Source organism: Plectropomus leopardus, chromosome 15 (genome assembly GCF_008729295.1).
Source record: "Plectropomus leopardus isolate mb chromosome 15, YSFRI_Pleo_2.0, whole genome shotgun sequence".
Classification (NCBI taxonomy): domain Eukaryota; kingdom Metazoa; phylum Chordata; class Actinopteri; order Perciformes; family Serranidae; genus Plectropomus; species Plectropomus leopardus.
Window position 1 is genome coordinate 20,671,449 of NC_056477.1, and position 20,846 is coordinate 20,692,294.

The 20,846-nt window shown below is 41.0% G+C and overlaps 1 protein-coding gene across 2 annotated transcripts in view; it reads right to left on the reverse strand.

The window, feature by feature from the left end:
• macrod2 (mono-ADP ribosylhydrolase 2) overlaps window positions 1-20,846 on the reverse strand; it is a 476,469-nt gene that overhangs the window by 138,270 nt on the left and 317,353 nt on the right. For both annotated transcript variants that reach the window (XM_042501834.1, XM_042501833.1), the window contains exon 6: window positions 16,261-16,382. In XM_042501834.1, the coding sequence (XP_042357768.1) occupies window positions 16,261-16,382 (122 nt within the window). The remainder of the gene's footprint in view (window positions 1-16,260; window positions 16,383-20,846) is intronic.

A 20,846-nucleotide genomic window follows, 5' to 3' on the forward strand; every position in this document is an offset into this window, starting at 1 on the left:
CGTTTACGTGTTTTTTTAGGCTGCAGTACATATGAATCCCCTGTTGTTGAAAACATATGTATGCACACATAGGCTACATATGTTTTCAAAAACAGGATGTTTGTATAACATATAACATATATGCAGTTTTATTATGCACATTCACATGTCTGGACCTACAGAGTCACTAAGGTGGCAGTGTTGCCCTGTTAACCCCCCCCCTCAGAATCAGGTGGACAGAGACTCCCGTTAGTCACGGGATGCAAACTCTTGATAAAGGTAGTTACGATGAGATGATCTGCTACAAGAATGCCTAACATCTCCCTCTGTCTCCACATTTTCACTCATCTGAAACTGTACTCACAACAAGCACAGCAGCTGCCGACAGAACCTCATGGTCTCTTTTTGCCAACCTCAAGGGGGAGAGTACATAATACACCTGCCTTGTCACGTAGCAAACTTCCCTTATTCATGGCAGGTACAGGGATATGGGGGATCAACAGATGTGAAAGTGTTGGTAGGAGTGCTCCCCAAGGCTTGTTGCCATCTTCAAGTACTCCTGTCACTTTTACACTACAGTGCAGGATATGGATATAAAGTATGAGGCTGTAAAAGCAGTGTTTTGAAACATTGGGGCGTTAGTGGATTTATTGAGTGTAAAAGCCTTCTGAAGGATTGCCTGTTCAAAGTATCCATCTTTAAATCCTGTCGGAGATTTATTTAACCGCGTCCAGGACTAATCAAAATCTCCTCTCAGACACTAGCTGGGTAAAAGTTAGACTCCTTTGCACAAGGATGGTGGGACATAAAAACACACACTACACTCACAAACATTCAGCATTGAAAGTATATACAGAGATATGAAGGAGTAAGGGTCTATGATTTGAGTGCATGAGGCGGTGGTCATCATTAAGGTGCTTAATAGACCATGTCGCCTGTAGGACCTGACAGGCACGCTGGGCAGAGTGGAGGATCCAGAGAGAGAGGGTCACCTTCATGTAGAGACAGCTCTGTCACACTGGGGCCATGAAGGGAGCCACTCTGCCACCCGAGCCTGGCCCAAACAATACATGTCTATGGCCAGCCAAGCAGAACAACAAATCCCCCACCTCTTCTAGACTTCAACAAAAAAAAGAAACAGACTCTGAACAGAGAGAATTTAGGCAGTGGATAAAAATAGTTCTTCCAAGCTGCTTCGTGAGGTAACAGTATAATTTCTTGCTGCAAACATGGAAGTGCACATAGGCTCATGGATACTTAAACACAATTATGTTTCTTGATTTTCAACATGTGAAAACATTTCTACTGCAGAAAAACAACTGGATACAACCAAAACATGTAGGTGTCTTTTTTATCTTTAACTCAAATAAAGATGCAATGTGAGCAACCACAGGAAATGTTGGAAGAAGTGCTATAAATATATGCAACAGAAGTTACAAAAAGAGAAAGCAAAAAGAGCTGCTGCTATCTGTGTATATGAGATTTTTTTTTTTTTTGTTAAAAGCAGTCAAATCCCAGCACCACATTGCAAAGTGGTGCTATCTTTGTCTGAGCACAGGTGCATCTCTAAATGAGGAGGAATGAGGAGGGACCCAAAGCCCCGCGACATCCCAAACCAAAGAGAGGAGGGGACACGCCACTCAAGGTCACGGTGAATTGCAGGAACACTGGCACTGCAGATTGATTGGGAGTGCAGGGAGCAGCTGGCTGAGAGGAAAACAGGAAGGTGACTGAGGGAATCACCAGGTGGCTCCCGTGAATTATGAAACCGTCCATCCAGCTCTTTCTATCTCCCATGCAGACTAAGTGCTGGTTGAAGTGGTCCTGTCGTTTGCAGCCTGCCTCTGGAATAATATCTGATTTCTATGCAAGGTAACATCTGACTGTAGAGTGTACTACCGTTTGGTCAGAGTTGTTGCTGTGCTTTGATTTGAACTATATGGATCGCTTTTTTTCCCCGCTCACAAATGGCCAGAGGATAATACAGCTAATTACAGCTTTCTAAATGTGGAGTTCATCATGAATATTGATAAAGCATTAATTAGTTACTAAAACTGGAAAACCATTTTCTCTGCACCAAATACATCACATGTTTTTGGAGCAAAAATGTACTGCATCACTATAGAAATGAGGACAAGCAGCCTATGCTATGTTTTTCTATATCATCTCTTTATCAATAATAGGAAGATTGATTAGTATTTAGAGTAGATCATAATTATGCTTGGGAAAGAGACCATCATGTAGGTCATCATCATTATGGCTGATGGAGCTCTGTGCCAAACACATACACATTTCTTCATGAGTCAGCCTCCTTCCGGAAAAGCCAAGGACTCCACAGGACCGGTCTCGGGTGGGGAGCCAATAATTCCTCACGTTAAGAATCTGGAACCATGATTACGCCAAAGTGATCTGATGTGTATATTTATCTCAAATCACTTCTCTCCAGTATCATAATGGAGCCTCTTCACTGCAGCTCCGAAATACTTGGGAAATACTTTGCAAGTCTGTGTAAAATAAAAACTTCTCTTCCATTCAGGAGAAAAAATCTTTTAAAACATTTTTGGTGCTCTTTTTTTTGTAAATTTGTATTTATTTGAATGTGAACAGATGTCCTTTAGTTATACAAAATTAAAATGCCTGTTGCAAATGCACATATCTATAACAACAAAAATAAACATTTAGCAATTACAGCCATACAATTGGATCCTCACAGTGTCCAAGAAATGCTGTGAGCTGAAAAGTCTCATGACCGCTTGAAATTCTTGCCTTCACCTTTGACTCTAGCTCCTTAGAGGTAGAAATAAAATAAAATAAGATAAAATAAAATAAAATGCTTATAGCAGCCCAATAAAATCAGTTAAAACAAAGTTAAGAATGTTCATCTCTGGTTTTCTTCTATACATATCTAAAAAAACATTGCACTTATACCATGTTTATCTTATGCTCTTTGCCTTATCTTAAGGATAAAGAGCCCTGGATTTGATTCCACGCATATTGTGATCAGAATTTTATGGATGTGACATTAGATATTAAGTCAAGTGAGATTTGGAGGTTATCAGGCATTCAAAGCTGTGTGCAAAAAAGTCAAACCATGAAACAAGATTCACCCCTGAGTTCGCTCCAGCAGGCTCGTTATTCAGCATACAGGCATGGTGACTAAACCTTTGGGCTTTCCAGATTCATGTGTATGGGAATTAAAAAAGGTGGATATAGGTACAGTGATTTAAATTCAAATTTGTTCTACGATCCTGACAGTTGCGGCGTCATTCATAAAAGGCGAGGTGTGACATTTACAGTACCAAGGTCGCTGGTTGACAATGGAAGAAATGTTTAACCCGCTAAATTACCCTATGAAATGATTACTTCAGTAGGCCTTCTTCATAATGATTTAATGCTAACATGTCGTATAATTTTTAATTAACTTGGAACAGGGGAGAGTGGGGAGGGGGCATAACTCAAGGACTAGCTGCTCATTCAAAATCAGGTGTCCCATATTCAGCTGCTAACTGCCTTTTCTATCACAAATTAAATCACAGAAATAATAACACGTGCCCACTAGTGAATAGCCTGTTTTTTGCACTCTGCAGATCATTCAGGTAAATGTTAAGCACACGGTCAACAACAAGACCATGCTTTTTGTTTTTCACATATTATTAACCAATAGAGTAAGTACATCTGTGGCCATAACACAAATGTCACAGCCAGTAGACGGGATAAAACATTGGCTAGGGGTAGAAATATGTATCTTGCACCTCTATGGCGATCTCCAGTATCAAAGCAAGACAATCCTGCACTGTTAGAGCTAATATATCGCAGTCATAAACTTGTGCAAGGTGCTGCACTGCCTCCTAAATTGCTGAGTAGGCCTAGATTGAGCCAGTTTAAAAATTGCGAGTCAATCAGCACAGGCCAGGCACGGCGCGGCAGCCCTCGTTAGCTGTGACCTTGGGAGATAATAATGGCACTAAACTGGGTGTATGTGTGGGGTAATAGCGCCGTGATTAAAGAATTATGTAGGAGAGCATAAACATTGGCGTGTCTGCCAATGCACACAGTCATTCACCTGAGCCTGCGGGAAGAGTGCTGTGCTTTCGATTACAAAATGTTGGTACTTGTGTACATTTGTGGAGACAACTTAAGTCTTAAAAAATGTGTGTGGAGTATTTAGTTTGTCCTGATCCTCTCATCAATATTCATAAATTCGGGCTGGCCAGTTGGTCAACACAATATGCACTACTCTCAGTTTGCTGTCGTCAAACCAAACAATGCTGATCCAAATTATGTGCCAAGCAGATGGGGACTATTATAAATATTCATCTCTGACTTTATACATACCCTGGATGTAGACATGCAATTGTGCACTTCTGAACCACACAAAGAACTACAAACATTCCCAAGGCTCCCAATACCTGTCAGCTCTCTGCCTTATGCATTCTCTTTGATAAAACACATGGGAACCAATGCATTAACAAAACACAGGAACGAGTTGTGCTCGGTACGTTTTAAGGTTAGGAAAAGGCTTGTTATGAGAAATCTGAAAAGAACTCGCTGTGAATAACTGTAAATAATCTCAGAGCAGAGACTCAAGCTGGCTGTATGGCATCAGGATTCAGGTCCCAGTTTGTGCTTGACAAGAAATAAGTAAGAAAAAGGAAGAAAATGAACAAACTGATCCAAAATAAGTTAGAGAGAACAAAATGCCAGCTACAAGATAAAGTTTAGGAAGAACTTATTTAAGGCGGTGTGACTGAACAAAATGTTATCTCCTCTTTTCCAAAGGGGAGCGAAGACGAGTCTTTGTACCCTCCCTTTTTTTTTTTTTTTTTTTTTTATTAAACCATCGCTCATCGCTCAACACAAAATATCATCTAAGGATTTCACAGTCTGTATATAATTCATCTTTCTCTGCAGATCATTTCTTTTAATCATGCAAAAGCAATAACTACCTTGCATTAATTACGATGTGGGTAGCATTTAATACCAGTACAATGGGGAGTCTAATAAAGAGCTATTCTTGCAGTTTTTATAACCTTGTGTGTTTATTGTGCATAAACAAAACACTAGGAGAAAAGAGAAACTTAGGAGTGAATCACTTAGCAAGCCCTTTAGCAGCATGACAGACCACTAATTTGTATGTCTGAAGGTGTTCATGTAATGTACTTGGCTGTATCTGTATTTTTGTTGCCATGCTCATAATTGCTACTAATTCGGTGTAAAAGCTACAAATAACTATATAAAAAACCTTTCTGATGACATTCATCTTTATCTGAAACGCCATCTGACTTCTACCCTTGAAAACATTTCATGTGCACAGTCAGAGCAAGAGAAAATGTCCCCCGTGTGTCAAACCACGATAGAGAGACCTTGTACTCCGACCAAACACATCTGTATGACCGGGGACTATGATTGAAGGATAATTGGGTGCAAGCTTGTTGAAATGGAACCCTGTGATAGACCAGGAAATTCCAGTTTCATGGACACGGCCCTGGCAAGGTCGCCGCTGGGTTCAAACACCTGGCTTCATAAAAGCCACAAATGAAAGAGAGAGAGAGCTTTGTGGAACTTGATCCAAGAGTGAAACTCACATGTGTGGCAGAGCTACTTGATTAGTGGTAATACAGTACATTGCATGTTAGCAGTTGCTTGCTTTATCATGTTGAGTGTTAATGCTAAAACCGGCCGAAGAGGTTATTTTCTGATGCAGAGTCATGTTAAATGTCTCGCCTCGTAACTTTAATTAAGTGCATTAAGAGGAACGCACAGATTCAGCGTTCTCATTACTATTCACTCAATAATAATTAAAATATCCATCTGCGAGTGTTAAATTGAAAATGTCGCCATGCGTGTCACAATAGCGGCATAATGTATAGCCAAGGTTTGTGGACCGGTTGTCGGTAGAAGACAACTTTGATGATTTTGTACATGACCAGATACAAAGGGTTTCCCTAGTTATTCATTTACACACGCTGTTTGAATAAGTCTCACCCACTGGCATGGACTCAAGGATGACCAAACGCTCCGGAGCAGCACGAGGCATTACCTTGGGGATAGTGCTGCATTAGTAATGAGATGACTGGGAGCGTGACAGCTCTGTCCGGCTTCACTGACTGACACACACACACACACACACACGCACACACACACACACACACGCACAGTACAGGCGCTTTTGGCTGGACTGATTCTGCATGGTAATTAACCATAATGATGTAAACAAGAACTCATTCCACCAAGGTCCGCTGCCCATGAACAGCAATCTGTTACAGTATCTGTGAGATGGCTGAGATTTGCTCAGTTGAAGAACCACTGTCAGGCTTTGAGAGACGGCTGCTTTGCATGTAATGTATTTCACATCCTCCTTTTCTGCCTGGCTCCTTTGATCAAGGGAGAAGCATTTATCAGGTGGTGGAGGAAATGTTTGATGACACTAGTGTTTCAGACTCAAGCACAACTCATAACAGATGGGAGCCTACTAGAGGAAAAACAGGCTTTCAGGTGTACAGCAAGGACTAGGTTATTTTTGTTAAGATTTTGTATAGCTGAGGAGGCTTCAAAGCAAACAAGATGCCACTGTCCATGTACTGAGTTTTTCTCTTGTCGGAAAGAATTCAAAAAATAGCCTCTCTCAGGCGAACGACTTGAGGCTTGCTTTGAAAATCAGCATTGTTGCAAATGACTCTGAATGAGATGTTGCTAATCAGATCTAATTGTCATTCAACTTTTCTTTCCTTGGGTAGATTCTGAAGCTCTTCTTCTGCTTGTATTCTCTATGCATCAAACCAGAGGCAAGAAAAGAGTCACTCTCTCTTCCCGGTTTTAAAAGCAGAGACAAAGATGGATAGAAATGCCTTTTGTTCTCCTGTATTGCCCACATTCTTCAGGTATGTTTAATTAATGCATGCTTATTGTGGTGTTCTTGTCTCATGGCGAATGGCAGGAAAGACATCTGTTTAATCAACAACTTCCTCCGACAGTCCCTCAGTTGGGTGCGAGCTGTCGCTTCTATTCTCAGATGGTACCGCAGAGGGATATGAACCTCATAGAAATTCAGGAGACCGTCTCCAGGAGCTCCTCACAGCCAGGTACAGCGGCAGAGAAAAACATGAAGTGAAACCAGCCCAGGTGCCGAGCCTGAGTCTTATATTGCTTGACTGTGCTTTAGTACTTAAATTATTTGAAGAGCCTTTATTATTGTCAGAGCGCATTAATCTAGAACCGAACTGCTGCCATTTCCTTCATAGAACATCTAGGTAGAGTAGCCTTTGTAGGAGACGGGGTTTAGTCTCTCTGATGATTGCTATGGGCTTCCTGTGCTTGTAATCAAGACACTAGCGTGCTCACATCAGCCCACTCCACATAGGCACTCAGGAGATTACCTCTTCAATCCCCATCAACTGTGATTACCCCTCTCGAGGTGTGCTGAAATGTCACATTTTACATATCCTAATATTTCACCTCACATAAAGTTTTGCAGTATTCCCTGAAGTGAAGGGAATGTCAAGGGAAGGCGATACGACAGAGCTGTCCCCTTTACCCAGACCTGAGGCACCTCCTGCTGTGGTCGCCTCCCTCTGAATCAGGGCATTGGGGTAATTGGGGTTCCAATGGCCATTAACTTAGACTAGGTGGCAGACCACCACAACCACTATCAGTGTAATTGGATCTAATTGGCCCTGTGTTGCCAATGATTCGGATCAGACAAATAGCACTGGGTAATTTAAATGGCGGCATGACCTTTTGAAAGCTTCAGTCTAATTAACCTTTGCGTTGCATGCAGGTACTGTATGTGTCAGCGGGCTAGGAGCAGCAACTGGCTGACTGGTCACAAAGAAGGCTGGGTTATAATCACATAATGCAGCTAATTGCTGATTGGGGGATTACAATCAGTGAAATTCTTCGCAATACATATTGTACTAGTTTTTTTTCCAGCTCATTCAAGCTATAGGTGATTCAACTGGATTTCACAGCGATAAACAAATCCTGAATCAGGGCTTGAAGTAGAAAAGAATAAGTACTTGTACTTATTTACATGTTGGCATTGCTCTCAGACAGGGGCGTTCTGATTTGTAGACACTGGAGGCTTAGCCTCTGTAAAGCGGTCAGGGAGAATCATCCCCAGGGAATTATTTTTTTTTCTATGAATAAGCTAAATTTTACTGCTTTTTAATGCACTTTCGCACCTTATCACATTTTCAATGCCATTACTCTGGGTTTCAAAACAGTTCTGAGGTCCATTTTGTCAAGGTGAAACAATTTTTATCTATCTTGATTGGACTTATTAGTGGGCATGTCTGTAAAGGGGAGAATCATGGGTACCCACAGAACCCGTTTTCATTCAAATATCTTGAGGTCAGAGGTCAAGGGCAATGTCCATTTTCTATTGCCAATAGCCTATCTGGAGTGCTATTCAACTCCCCTATTGAGAAGTTAGCATGACATTTGGTACCACTGGACTCCTCTAGTCCTCTTGTTTCATATAATACTGGTATCATCACTTGAACTTTAAAACTCAGCCTAGTACAGCCTTTTAAAAACAGGATTGTCAGCCAGAAATTTATGCAGTTTAAAAAAAAAACCCCAAAACCCCACGCTTTGTATGAACCTTAATCGTATCGCCACACTGACACTGACAGCACTATTAAAACTTTTTTTCTTGACAGAAGAACTATTCATTTTAATGTAACAAATATTAGTAGTTGTAAGTAATTCATATTGAGTAAAAACAGAATACTTTACAAGTGCTATTATTGAAAATGTATTGAGTAGACTTGAGAAAATAGTTAAATGTATCAGTGTATGTAAACACTGGTGGAAGCATGAACAGAATGACAGCTTATTAGATCCAGGGCTTTTTATTAGAATTTGGCCTACTCTCATTTTTTTAAACATATGTATAGCCTACATATTTAGATCCAAGGCTATTTATTAAACATTTGGGGCTGAAGCTTCAGACACCAAGGCCTAACATCGCCAGTGCTTTTGGGTGTAAGGTGGTGTTATAGGGGTTTCAGACAATGTTGGTGAACTAAAAAAGTCTGCCCAGGTGTTGGTTTGCTCGATACGAGTGAACTGCAGGAACCAGGTTAATTAAAAGAGCCGATCTCCTCATCACTAGCAGCGACAGCAGTGGTTTTGCTGATGCTAGCGTTTTATGCTATGAGTGGCTCCAAGCCTTAGCTTGCTGCTCCAGGCTAGGATATGACTTTCAAAGGTCTGTCAAGTCATCGTCTGACTTGTTCATGTTCTCTTTGTGTTCCCCTTTTGGAGCTGAGCCAACATTATTGTAACATAATGTTATGATTATGCTTATGGTTAGAGTTAAGCAGAGAAAAGCAGGCAGGCAAGAAGAGAAACGGGTTAGCATCACATAGTGCCCTCAAGGTGCTTAGCGCCCCCAGTGCCTCATGGGAATTGAAGTTTGTTTAGAGCTGTTATACAGCACGAAAAGAACCTGACATGGAGAAGGCAGAAAAAAAGCACCAGCAGCTTGTGGAAAATGCCGGCTTGCAAGAAAAAGTCAAAGTATACCAACATGAGGCACCTGGTGGCTCAGTGAGCAGCGCCCCATATATAGAGGCTGTGTCCTCGCCGCAGCGGCTCAGGGTTCAACTCCGGCCTCGGCCCTTTGCTGCATGTCATTCCCTCTCTCTCTCTCCCCATTTTACACTTGTGCTGTCCTATCGATTAAGGCATAAACGCCCCCCAAAAAACATATCTTTAAAGAATACCAACGTGGAAAACGTAGAATAAGAGTATCGGCTAAGTTCGAGCACTGGCTAGAATGCACACATTTTGAAAGAAGAAACTAAAACAAACCTAATAAGTAAGGAATTACATCCACCGTATCTGCTCAAAGGTTGAATCAAATTCTCAAATTGTGTATACAAAAAAATGTTGCCTCTGGATGGTTGTATTATATCCAACCCCTCTCACACTTGATTTGAAGTATATCTGCATATGCCATCACGCAAAAGATTTAGAGTCCCACAGGCTCAACTGAACAGGTTGAGGAATTCTTTTTTTCCTCAGTCTGTCAACCTCCTTAATCAGAGTATGGCTTTTACGTAGCATCAGTGCGCCTGGGTTGTACATATTAGGAATGAGTAGTTTGTTACACTGCATCCACCTTTTGTAATGTCTGATGTGATTTGTAGCGTTTGTGGAACGGTTTTGTTGTTTTGTTAAACGTTGTTTTGTATTTTTCTGAATTATGTTTATTTTTGTCAGTTGACATCCTGGCACACAAGTCAAATACATTTTTTTTCGTCTGACAACAAAATTCTCATTTTTAATGTTAAGCATGGCAAAGATGTGTTATTGCAAGTATGCTTACTTTTAGATGTGGGGAAAAAAGTTTTGAAGACAAAAATATTCAGTGTACATTAGAAGCAAGATGTGTTGGCATTGTCTCTTTCTTTCACAGCATGTAGCCTTCATAAAGCAGTGCAGCAGTCAAAGGTACTTGGCAGAAGTGCAAAGGCTGCTAAAAACTGATATTTAGTAGAGTCTTGCAAAAACATGAACACGGATCTGTGGGGAACATCAGTCAAACCTGTATTTCCTTCATTTTGAAAACCGTGCTACATAATTGCAACCGGCTGTAAAAATCTATTGAGTCCACAGTTTATCTGCAAATTAAGTTCTTCAAATATTGCCATAAAGACCTCAGATTCACTTCTGGAGGAATTTAAAGTATGAACTACATGGAATTCTGGGTGATGTAGACACAAAGACCAAGTGTGTTGTGTAAGCAGATCAGCAGTAAACCTCTGATTCTTCTATCCCAATTAATGGCACAGTTTACTTTGCTATGATCAGAAGCCAAGTATGTGCACAATCAGGCCTCTATCCTTTTCTCAGCCATTATGTAATTAAATGTGGAGTCGCCTGCACTCGCGGACAATAATTTACGAGGAAGGGTAGAGAAGTGGATAGAGGAAAAGTTTGTGCACGATCTGTTCAGTGCATAAATGAAAATTAATTAATCACTTGGGGAGTCTGCAAACCAAAATGGAATAGGGTGGAGTACAAAGTCGTTAAGTTTGATATGGTGGTATTTGGAAACATAAATAATGACAAAGACCCTCCAGTGCACTTAAATACAGCAGTAAAAAAACACATTTTCAAATATCACCAGTGACCTACATTAATAAAAACCGAACAGTAAAAGTTATTTACAGCACATTTCATATGATTCCTGAGAAAAGAGGCTGCTTTTAAAACTGGTTGGCTAAAACAGATTCTTAGATGAGGCTGAAGTCAACCTGCGCTCCAAACCCCAGTGTGTTGTCTATCCTGAAGACACCTTAGGGGCACGGTCACTTCTCCCAGTGATACAGTGTTTGTTTGTTCCTCTCTTGCTGTCCCCGTCAGGTTGAACAGATTATCTAGTAGAGGCTATCAGCTGTCATCTTCAAGTAGTGTGTGCATGCTGATTTGTCACCATAAGATATTGTTTGCAGGAATGCATTTTGGTAACACTGTCGGGCAAAATGAATGGGAGCTAATGCTCCTAGCAGCCTTGGAATGAGCCCACAGAGAAGGGTGGCTAATCCTATCATTCTACACCATTCATCTCCAATCCACTTGGCTTTCAGCGTTTTTCTCAACGGGCAATTTGTGGCTTCCCTGCTGGATCTCCTCGAAGCCAGTGTGTTATGACTACAAAACACTTCCAGCACCGCCTGGGAGTCAGAGAGGAGGCCACTAAATGCAGTCTGCGACCCTGTCACTGTCCACACTGACAGCTGCCAGCCCACTGCACGCCTCCAGAAATAGCTTAATGACAGATACTTTCGAAAAGCATCAAATTGTGGCCTGTCAATGTCAAATTATGAACAAAAAGTAGGCTTGGTTACCCACGAGATCATTAGTCAACAACTAAAATGCACGTTGTATCTTTATGCCACTTACCCTTGAGACTTACATCCTAGTTATTTTGTCTCAACAGAACACTCCCCAAAGACTCAAAAGGAAGGCCAAATTAAATGAAACAATAATGATGTTTTGGGTAAACACGGTTTATTCTTTTATTCTAAAGGTCACAGTCTAAGGGGTTTTTAATATGGTCTCTAAAACAAAACAGAGTCTAAGGCTGAATGGCTTCCAGATGGTGGCGTCCCCCTCCACACAGTCTGTCTGTTTCTGCCTGACAGATGCTACGCTCGCTTCCAGGGAAGAATCTGAGCAGCCTTCCATGACTAACCAAGACAGGGGACCTGCATTAACCGTCTCCTCAGTTCCATGTACTGTATGGCTTTCGAGCTCTTTGGAGAGAAGCCCCCCCGGGGTCTGACTGTACACAGATACAGTAGAAACACGTGTGCATTGTTAAAATGCACTCACACACACAGGGGTGAATGATTTGTCTTTCACCAGATAATAAAAGCCTACTCTTGATTGCAAGAAATTACTCTTTCAGTTAGAAGATGATGTGATTGGCAGGTCTCAGTCAGTGGTTAAAAATCTGCATGTTGTATGCACTGCATGGCACCTTAACACACAAACAAATCAGAGAAAATCTTTTCCCCCCATTTGTTTTCTGAAAATTCTGCCAATGCAATAGTGTGGTACTGCTGAGTAGCAAGTTTCCCCAACAATTTCAGCTGTTTCCAAATGGACTATAATAATGGCATGCTCTGTATATCAGAGAAGCCATGATGAGACCTATTTAATATGTCCTGGCTCAAGCAAATATTGAATAGTCTGCTACAGCATCTTTACTCCTATCGACCCGCGAGGAAGTGTTATTATCACAATTCATGTCTCGAATCAATCCACAAAAAATCCATATTTCTAGCGATATTTCCTTTTTGCTCCTCACCTGAGCCAAACAACATACTGTAGTGTAACAAGCACTGAGCAGAGGAGGGGGCTGTTTGACAACGTGCTGCTCATCAGCCCAGAGCTGCAACTCTGTACTTACAGGCTGCACAGCTCCCACAGCTCCCCTGTGTGATGTTGCAGAGCCCAGCCGGCAAAACTGGCATCCTAGCTGTGGGCTGTGGTCAGTCAGAGCCCCGGGAGCTGTGACAGCCTGCTGCTCTTTCAGCCGCAGCAAAAAAGAAAAAAAAAAAAAAAAGGCACTGAAGCATAAGAGTCCTCTAGGCAGGGAAGGGATGAGCAAAGAACATTGCACATTCATATGCCCCAGGAAGATGCACGTAAGACATAGTGCATGCATGAACATGGGCACAAATACACGCTATCACTTTCCAGCATGCACAGCAGCCAAATGACTTGGAGAGCACAACTCAATGGGCCATCCAGCCATCGGATATTTATCCAGGGACTAAGACAGAGCGAGGGTGTTAAAGCTTGGACCGTTCCACATAGCTCTCAACATCAGTGTGGGGGTTAAACGGCAGGTTTCTTGGCTCCGGTTGATCGTCATTTTTCATCTGAAGGCCATCCCTCAGTATGGCTTAGAACTGCATCCTGTATTTACTGTTTGCCCTGTGGGCCAGAAGTAGTCATATAAACAAAATGTGCACATCTGTCTTTAGATTGCAGCCAATATTGCCTTGGCGAAGTATGCATGAGTAGGAGTTTCAAGACTTTACATAAAAATAAGCTACTACAATTTTGTGTCAAGATAATTATTTTCCTTGTGTGACACTAAATGCTAAATGCCTTGAGTGTTATCAAAAAAATTTAATTAAAAATGTTTTTGGCCTGGGACACTTTACATAATTTTGCACATTTTCCTAATTATCTCTGAAAACTAAAACAATGGAACAAGGGTCTAATTCTAATGCCCTCATGATCCACTGTGTGAGCTGCCCCACAAGGGCAGACATTATGGACTTAAGAATATTCACTCAAGCTGCTACTTTCCAATTAGTCTTATTTTAATGGTAAAAAATACAACCTAGGAACTAAGAAACAACCACTAAACACAGCCAGGAATTGCCTTAGGTTGCCAAAAAGTCACATTTTCCATCTTCACCAGTTCTGTCCCAATAGAGCTTTAAATCAGTGCAACACTGATCACCCTGGGACAGGAAATGCACATCACTGAAGGACAGGAAAAGCTCTTCTATCTAACTCTTGACTTCTGGGGATTCTAGTAAATGTTCAGTAATACACACTGAGCTGCCCTAAGGTAAAGGAAATGCATTTCCAGTCCTGAAATTCTGTCCTATTCCCAGTAAACTCCCTGTCTTGACATGCTACAGTCACAAAAACAGTTTGATGAGACGGCTGTGGTAGCCCAACTGTTTCGTAGCCTAAAGCGTGGCTTTGAGCTCTAAGAAACAGGGATTAACTACCAAGCTCTGCTTCTTTTTAATCTTTTATGCTCAAGTTTATTTTGTGTTAGGCTTTGTTTTGACTCCTATTCCTTTGTAATGCCCTGGAATCCCCATTAGAGAGCCAGCCGTCTTGGATTCCCAAATGTAGACCCCCTCCTCTTTTGCCCACTTTGTAGACCCACTTGGCGGGGTGCCCGTCGTCGGTGGGATCTCTTGTTTCTCTCACATGGCAAAACTCATAGTGAGCCCCTTTCAGATGAGTCAAAGTGAGCTTAGTTCTGATCAGCTAACCAAAAACTTGGACTCATTGTGCTCTGTACCAAGAGACTGCAAGACTCTGTTAAGAAAGAATGAGGACTAGAGAGCCCAGAGTTTCTATTCATGCAAGTCTTGCATATCAAGGCAGGCTAGAGTAAAACAAAATCAAGGCCACATCCTTGCTTGAAGAAACAACTATTTCCCTTTTAGTTTTAGTAAAAAGGCTTTCTGTTGTCCTTGAAGCAAGGAGAGACTAAATGGACTGTGGCTAAGATAATGTAAGGACTAGGCTCGTGGCTCATCCTACAAGGCCAGTCAGTCACAGAACACCAGTGTTTTCACTGAAGGCCTGCTCAACACAGAGCAGCTGTATAAATACATTAGACAGAATCCAGGCAGCTCCCAATAAAAACAGAAACTCTGTTTCTCATAAATAAATGGATTATTGGATAAATAAATCAGGAGATAGGCCTAAACTGAATAAATCTGTGGAATGTGCCAAAAACAAAGTAAGGATTGGAGCATTTGTGGATGACAGCAGATGAGTTGGTGGTGTGCCCCTGCAATGAAGCCTGAGGGGCCTCACCTCTGCCCATGAAGCCTTTGAGCCCAACGCAGTAAATTACTCAATTCTTTAAATGACAGTCTCATGTAATGTCATGCTTGTGGCACGTCATATCTTTGTAGATCGGACTTTTCTGCAGGCATGCTGCTGATTCTGATAAAACTTTAAAAACACTTACCACAACAACTTCAGTCATTTGGCTTCACAATCCATTTAATTGCTACCTAGAGGTGTCTGTCGCACTCATAATAAGTCATCAACAGAGCAGGAATTTGTCACAATCATCTTTAATGAAACTGGCACTCAGCTTTGCCTCCTCTCACTGTTGGTGAGTACTTGCATTGATTGGCCTCTGATGAGGCTGCAGGGCAGTAGGCTGGTGCAGAAAATGTGATTTGTGGCTATTTGGTGTGATACTGATTTGTTTACCCTCTGTGGGCAGGGCAAATCCATATATCACGTGGACCAGACTGAAGCATACGGTCCAGAACAGGCCAGAAGCAGGGATGGTGTGTGAATGATCGGCCGCTGCCAGCTGTGGATTGTGTGGGCATTGTCTCTTCTAAAGCCCTATGATTCAGCCACATTCACTAAACCTTGTGCTTTTCTGGTGTTTAAAAGAAGAAGCTTCTTGCAGAGGTGGCGCAGTAAAACACATGAATCAAAGCATCTGAAATGACTCTTTGGTGCTAGATTTAATTTAGCGGAAATAAAAAATGATGAACCAAAATATCTACATTAAGACTTTTAGAAAATTTATGAAAAGTCACAGTTTTTAACCTAAAAGTGGCTTCCAAAATGATGATAAAGGTAAAACTGTGGAGTTGTACACAGTGGCAATATACAGTGGTGGATACAAAGACCCGCCTTTCATTTAATCGCAAGCCAGAGTAGTCTACATGAAAAGCCTTCATTTGACAAACATGAAACATTACCATTTTGTTGTGTTCTCTGTTGCTTTTGTTTAAATAAAGGAGATTAAGGCCTTTTTCAGAACTGTATCTGAAATGAAAGATGCTAAATCCTTTTGTTCTTGTACCTTTTCCAAAATTCCTAAAAAAATTTCAAACACAGCTTTTCTCACGGAAGGCTTATTCACTGTCAAACAAAAATACAGAAGCACATTATTTATGTCTTTCAAGCTGCACAGAACAGAGACCATTCTCTCCTCAGATGATTGCGAGCATAGAAGCGTACTGTACTCACCACAGTGCTCAAGTCGTGCTCCTTCATCAGCCTGAGGGAGTTCTGGTAGCAGGAGGTGAGGTCATTGGTCTCGGTAGGGCCCACATGACCTCTGGCCACCGGACCCACGGTGTGGATCACATCTGTCGAGAGGGGACAACACACAGAGCTCATTTCGGCACAGCCTAGTTCCAGCAAGGTGACATGGATGGCGACGTTTCTAACAGTGTAAGGATAAGTACAATGCCGCCATGCAGCTGAGAAGTCGAGCCAAAGTTATTTGAATCTGCGAAATCATCATCAAATACAAAATACGATGAAGTTTGTCTTCACAATGAGACAATGGGGACGGCATGAACAACCCACTGCCTAAAATGAATGCATTTATTCAGTAAATGAAACGGCAGCTTAGATAGAAAATCAATTACAAGATTCTTTTATGCCATCTACTCAAATATTCATATCTCTCCCAGTGCTCTCCTTCCCTTCGCATAGTAATGTCTTTACCTGTCAATCACTGGTCTCCTTCTCTGGCCTGGCCAGACGGAGGAATGCAGCTTCTTAATTGAATCATAGGAGTGATGACAGAAAAATAAGAGAATCTAAGCAGTGACTTGACAGAAACATGATCTTCCGCATTCTGCCTGACTACCCTCGGCCTTTTCAGTGCCGGACAGGACAACATCAACGAACGAGAGGTAACTGCCCACAGCATTCCACAGAGGCCCAGCACAGGTGTTGCATTTACACAAACTGCAAGGAGTTCAATGACACAGTGGAACTAAACACAACTGTATAAAAATGTGATACACCTGAGAATTCCTCAAAAAAGAGTCAGCAAGGTTTTAATGCAATACCATGCCCTTGTGAACTATAATTCATGAAGCCATTAATGTTTTTTTTCCCTGTTTATTCAAAAGCAGACTGTTTCTGTCTTTTACTTCATTCAGCAGTATTGGCTGGTGAATCGCAATTCATGGCCCATTAAATATAGATCAACTATGACTCAAAAATTTGCAATTTAACGTTATCAAGTCCCCATTTCTATGTGCTTAAATATTAAACCTCTGGTGAAGTATGAATACTGAGGAATCAGACTTGGTTCAGGTGAGGGCATGTGCAGAAAACACAGCAATCTCATGTGTTCTTTAACACCTAACCTCACCGTTTACTTCTAATAGGAAACACTTAGCCTCACTTTCCTGCTGAATTAATGTTAGCTATATTACTACTCTACTTGACCATAAATCATTTATAGATTAAATTTAGTTCTCAGTTGTATGTCTGGTTGCTTAATAGGTCAGGATGATAAAAACACATGGGGAACCACTGTAATCAAGTGGCTTTCACTGGTGTTGCTTAAGGGGTGAGATTTTGTGTTTGCAAGAGGTAAGAAACAAGGTGATCCCCCAGCTAAGCCAAGGCTGTGCTGTAATGAGAATGGAGCTGTCTGAAGTATTGTCTTTTTCCAGAATAGCAGGCCGAAAATTGCACAGCACAATGTGGTTATAATGGGACACGTGGTAAGTTGTTTTTCGTGCATAATTCATGAAGTTCTTCACTACAACGGCAACATGCCAATTAGAGTGTGGGCAAGCGCCAAAAACCAGACTACTGGTGAATTCATGAAAATTTAAACAGTTCTTATCTCACCAGTACCGATGTCTCCACTCGCATCCTCAACACTTCCACATCAAATAAATATTTATACAGCTGTGTTTCTGTAAGGTGAAAGGCATACTGTATTTCACTTTGTAACTAAGCAGGGATATTACAGGAAGGACAGTTAGTTGCTGTAGAGCTCCAAAACACTGGCATCTGCTTTAGGATCTCTGCAAACTTAAACACAAATGACCTCTTTACCCTTGGTCTTGGAAGAACTGAGACTTTTTTTTCCCCTTTTTTTTTGCTTAAAGGAAAAGGCAGTAATACGCGAAATCTAACAAAATCCAATAATTGCTTTCAATGAGGTGTTACAGGCCATTAAGCTGATATTATCGAATCATAATTTCTTTGAGTTGTGAGTTTGTACACAACAAAGTCTACACTGAAATACAAATAACTCTAATTAGCTCAGTAATATTAGTGAAAAAAAGAGGCATTTCAGTGGAGTGCATTAGCTTTCGGCAATTTAACCTTGAAGATACTAAGGTTACGACTCCCTCTATGGATGCAATATTTCTTATTTTTTCCAATGTGATTGAAAAATCAGGAAAGTTATTTATGACCGCAGTGTTTTTCAATACATAAATTATACAAACATGCTCTTAACAATAAGAGTTTGAGCAGCTCTGGCAGATAATCCATCCAACATGGGTCTTTATCATAATTGTTCCTTTCCTCCTGGTAGAACCCTCAGCTCTCATCATTATTTACATCCATTAGCCGACAGACACATTTCAGTGTATCAGTGTTTCTGCGTGGCTCAGACGCACATACTGACACATGTATACCATTATATCCACGCAACCTACGGACAAGAGTCACATAAATCTATCTTAGTGGGGTTGAAGAGATTACTAGCTGCCCTCTTACACTTCAGGGGGGCTGGGCTTGATTGCAGGGATGATAACGGATGCAGAAAAACATCAAGAGACATGTCCTGATCAAACACATTAAAAGGATGCTTTCATTTAGTATGTTGAAGGCAAATTACTCAGTCAATATGAGAAAACTCCAATATCTTCACACACTGCAGCACTGGCCTGTTACAATGAAGATGAATTCGCTTGCAAAAAAGCCAATGACAGGATAATAAAAAAACCCAATCATTTCAAAATTAACCTGTTAAGAAACTGCAGAATTACAACACAGCCGAGCATAGTTTGCTCCGAGCATACAAAATAAGTCATTAAGGAATTTAACGGAACACTTCTTTATCACACGTACCACAAAATCCCCACTGCACACACCTCCTTCAAGACCCTCGCCTTGCCAATTCCACCAGTAGTTAATGAGCTTCCATTCCCACCAATGTTTTTTAGCTTTTTTTTTTCCTCCCAATATCTTCACTGGATTTGTTCATTGTGGTCTCTTGCTTGGGGCTACAAGGTCAGTAACACAATTGAACCAGCAAAGACTGATGATTGCCATTCAGACCACACTTTCCCCATGAGTCCACAGGCTCTGCCAAGAAAAACAAACAAAAAGAACAACAAAACAAAATCAAAACAATCCTGCAGATTTGTTGTTTTTTATAAGGAGAATTGTGTGTTAAACTCCACATTCGTAGACCAAGCTAAATAACATAATGTAACATAAATACCATCTCTAAAAGGTCTAAAATGTATTTTCCTCAGCATCCCTCTGAACATGAATCCTTTCTGTTGCTATGATCACACAGCATGGGCAGGTTTGTTGCTGACTGCAAACTACCTTAACCAAGACTCAGCGGAGTCTTTAAAATCCTTGCTCAGTCGTTTTCATTCTAAATGGAGAAAATGTGCCACAGTGCATGCATTATGCCTGCTTGTTCTAGGCTTCTAATGTGCCATGATTAGCACCTGCCTCTCCCATCAATTTTTGAAAGTCAATAAAAAAAAACACTGAAATGGGAAAGTGTGTAGCAAGATGCAGAGTCAACAAAGGTTGTTTTTATCTTTTTTTGTTCATTATCGTCCCTATCAATAAATCGCAGCAAAAATCCATCGTAGGTTGCGATTATACAGAAAAGAATACGTCTGAATACGCTCAGCGCCTTCAGTGTGTGACTGATCTTGTCCTTTAGTTTGTTTGGGAAAGTGTCATGTTTCTGTACAAGAGGGATCCTGGAGATTAATGGGGCACGAATAAAAGGAAAAATTGCGCTTATGGTGCAGAGTGCAATAATAACAAAAAGAGTGCAAGTGCAATGCATAATTCTCATGTGCACTTCTCACATCAGACTGAATATCAACTCTATTTAAAGTGGAAACAGACAACTTTTCAACTTTTCCCACCTTGATCTCACCAAGTGGTATTATTGTTGGCGTGGCAGTTGCTATGACAACCAAATCACTCTTCATTTACCTTAGAGCCTTGCAACAAGTTCGCTATTTTCAGCGCTGAGGATCTATGCTTTTAGGGTCGCAAAATAACAACATGGAGGCTCCTCAGTTTGAACCAAGATTGCAAACTCATTATTGCTTTCCACGTCAGCTCGACTCCTTCCGTTCTTAACTTTCACAATCAAAGCACTGAACATATACACTGCATCACTGCCTACAAGAGGTAACTTACATTCATTACTAATGAACTAGACAAAATAGCTCACAATAATCAATGGTAATAGGAATAGCTACCGATAGCTACTTGGGAAAACAAAAGTGCTACCCTCTGCCTGTTTTGGTTGCACAATGGTTGATGCACTCCCTTTATATTATAAATTGAGCCATTTTTTTCCTGATATTGCCTGTCACGGACACAACTGTATGGTAACAGCAAGGCTTGTGATTATTTCATAGCCATTACATTGTGCAATCAATATTTGATGTTGTAATGATAAGTAAAAGCAAAACCTGTATTTATTTCTACTTTAAACTGGAAAGAATGGAGGAGGTGACAATGGCTACATTTAGTACATGCTTGCAATTATCCACTATTATTTCAGTTATGACAATATTTTTAAA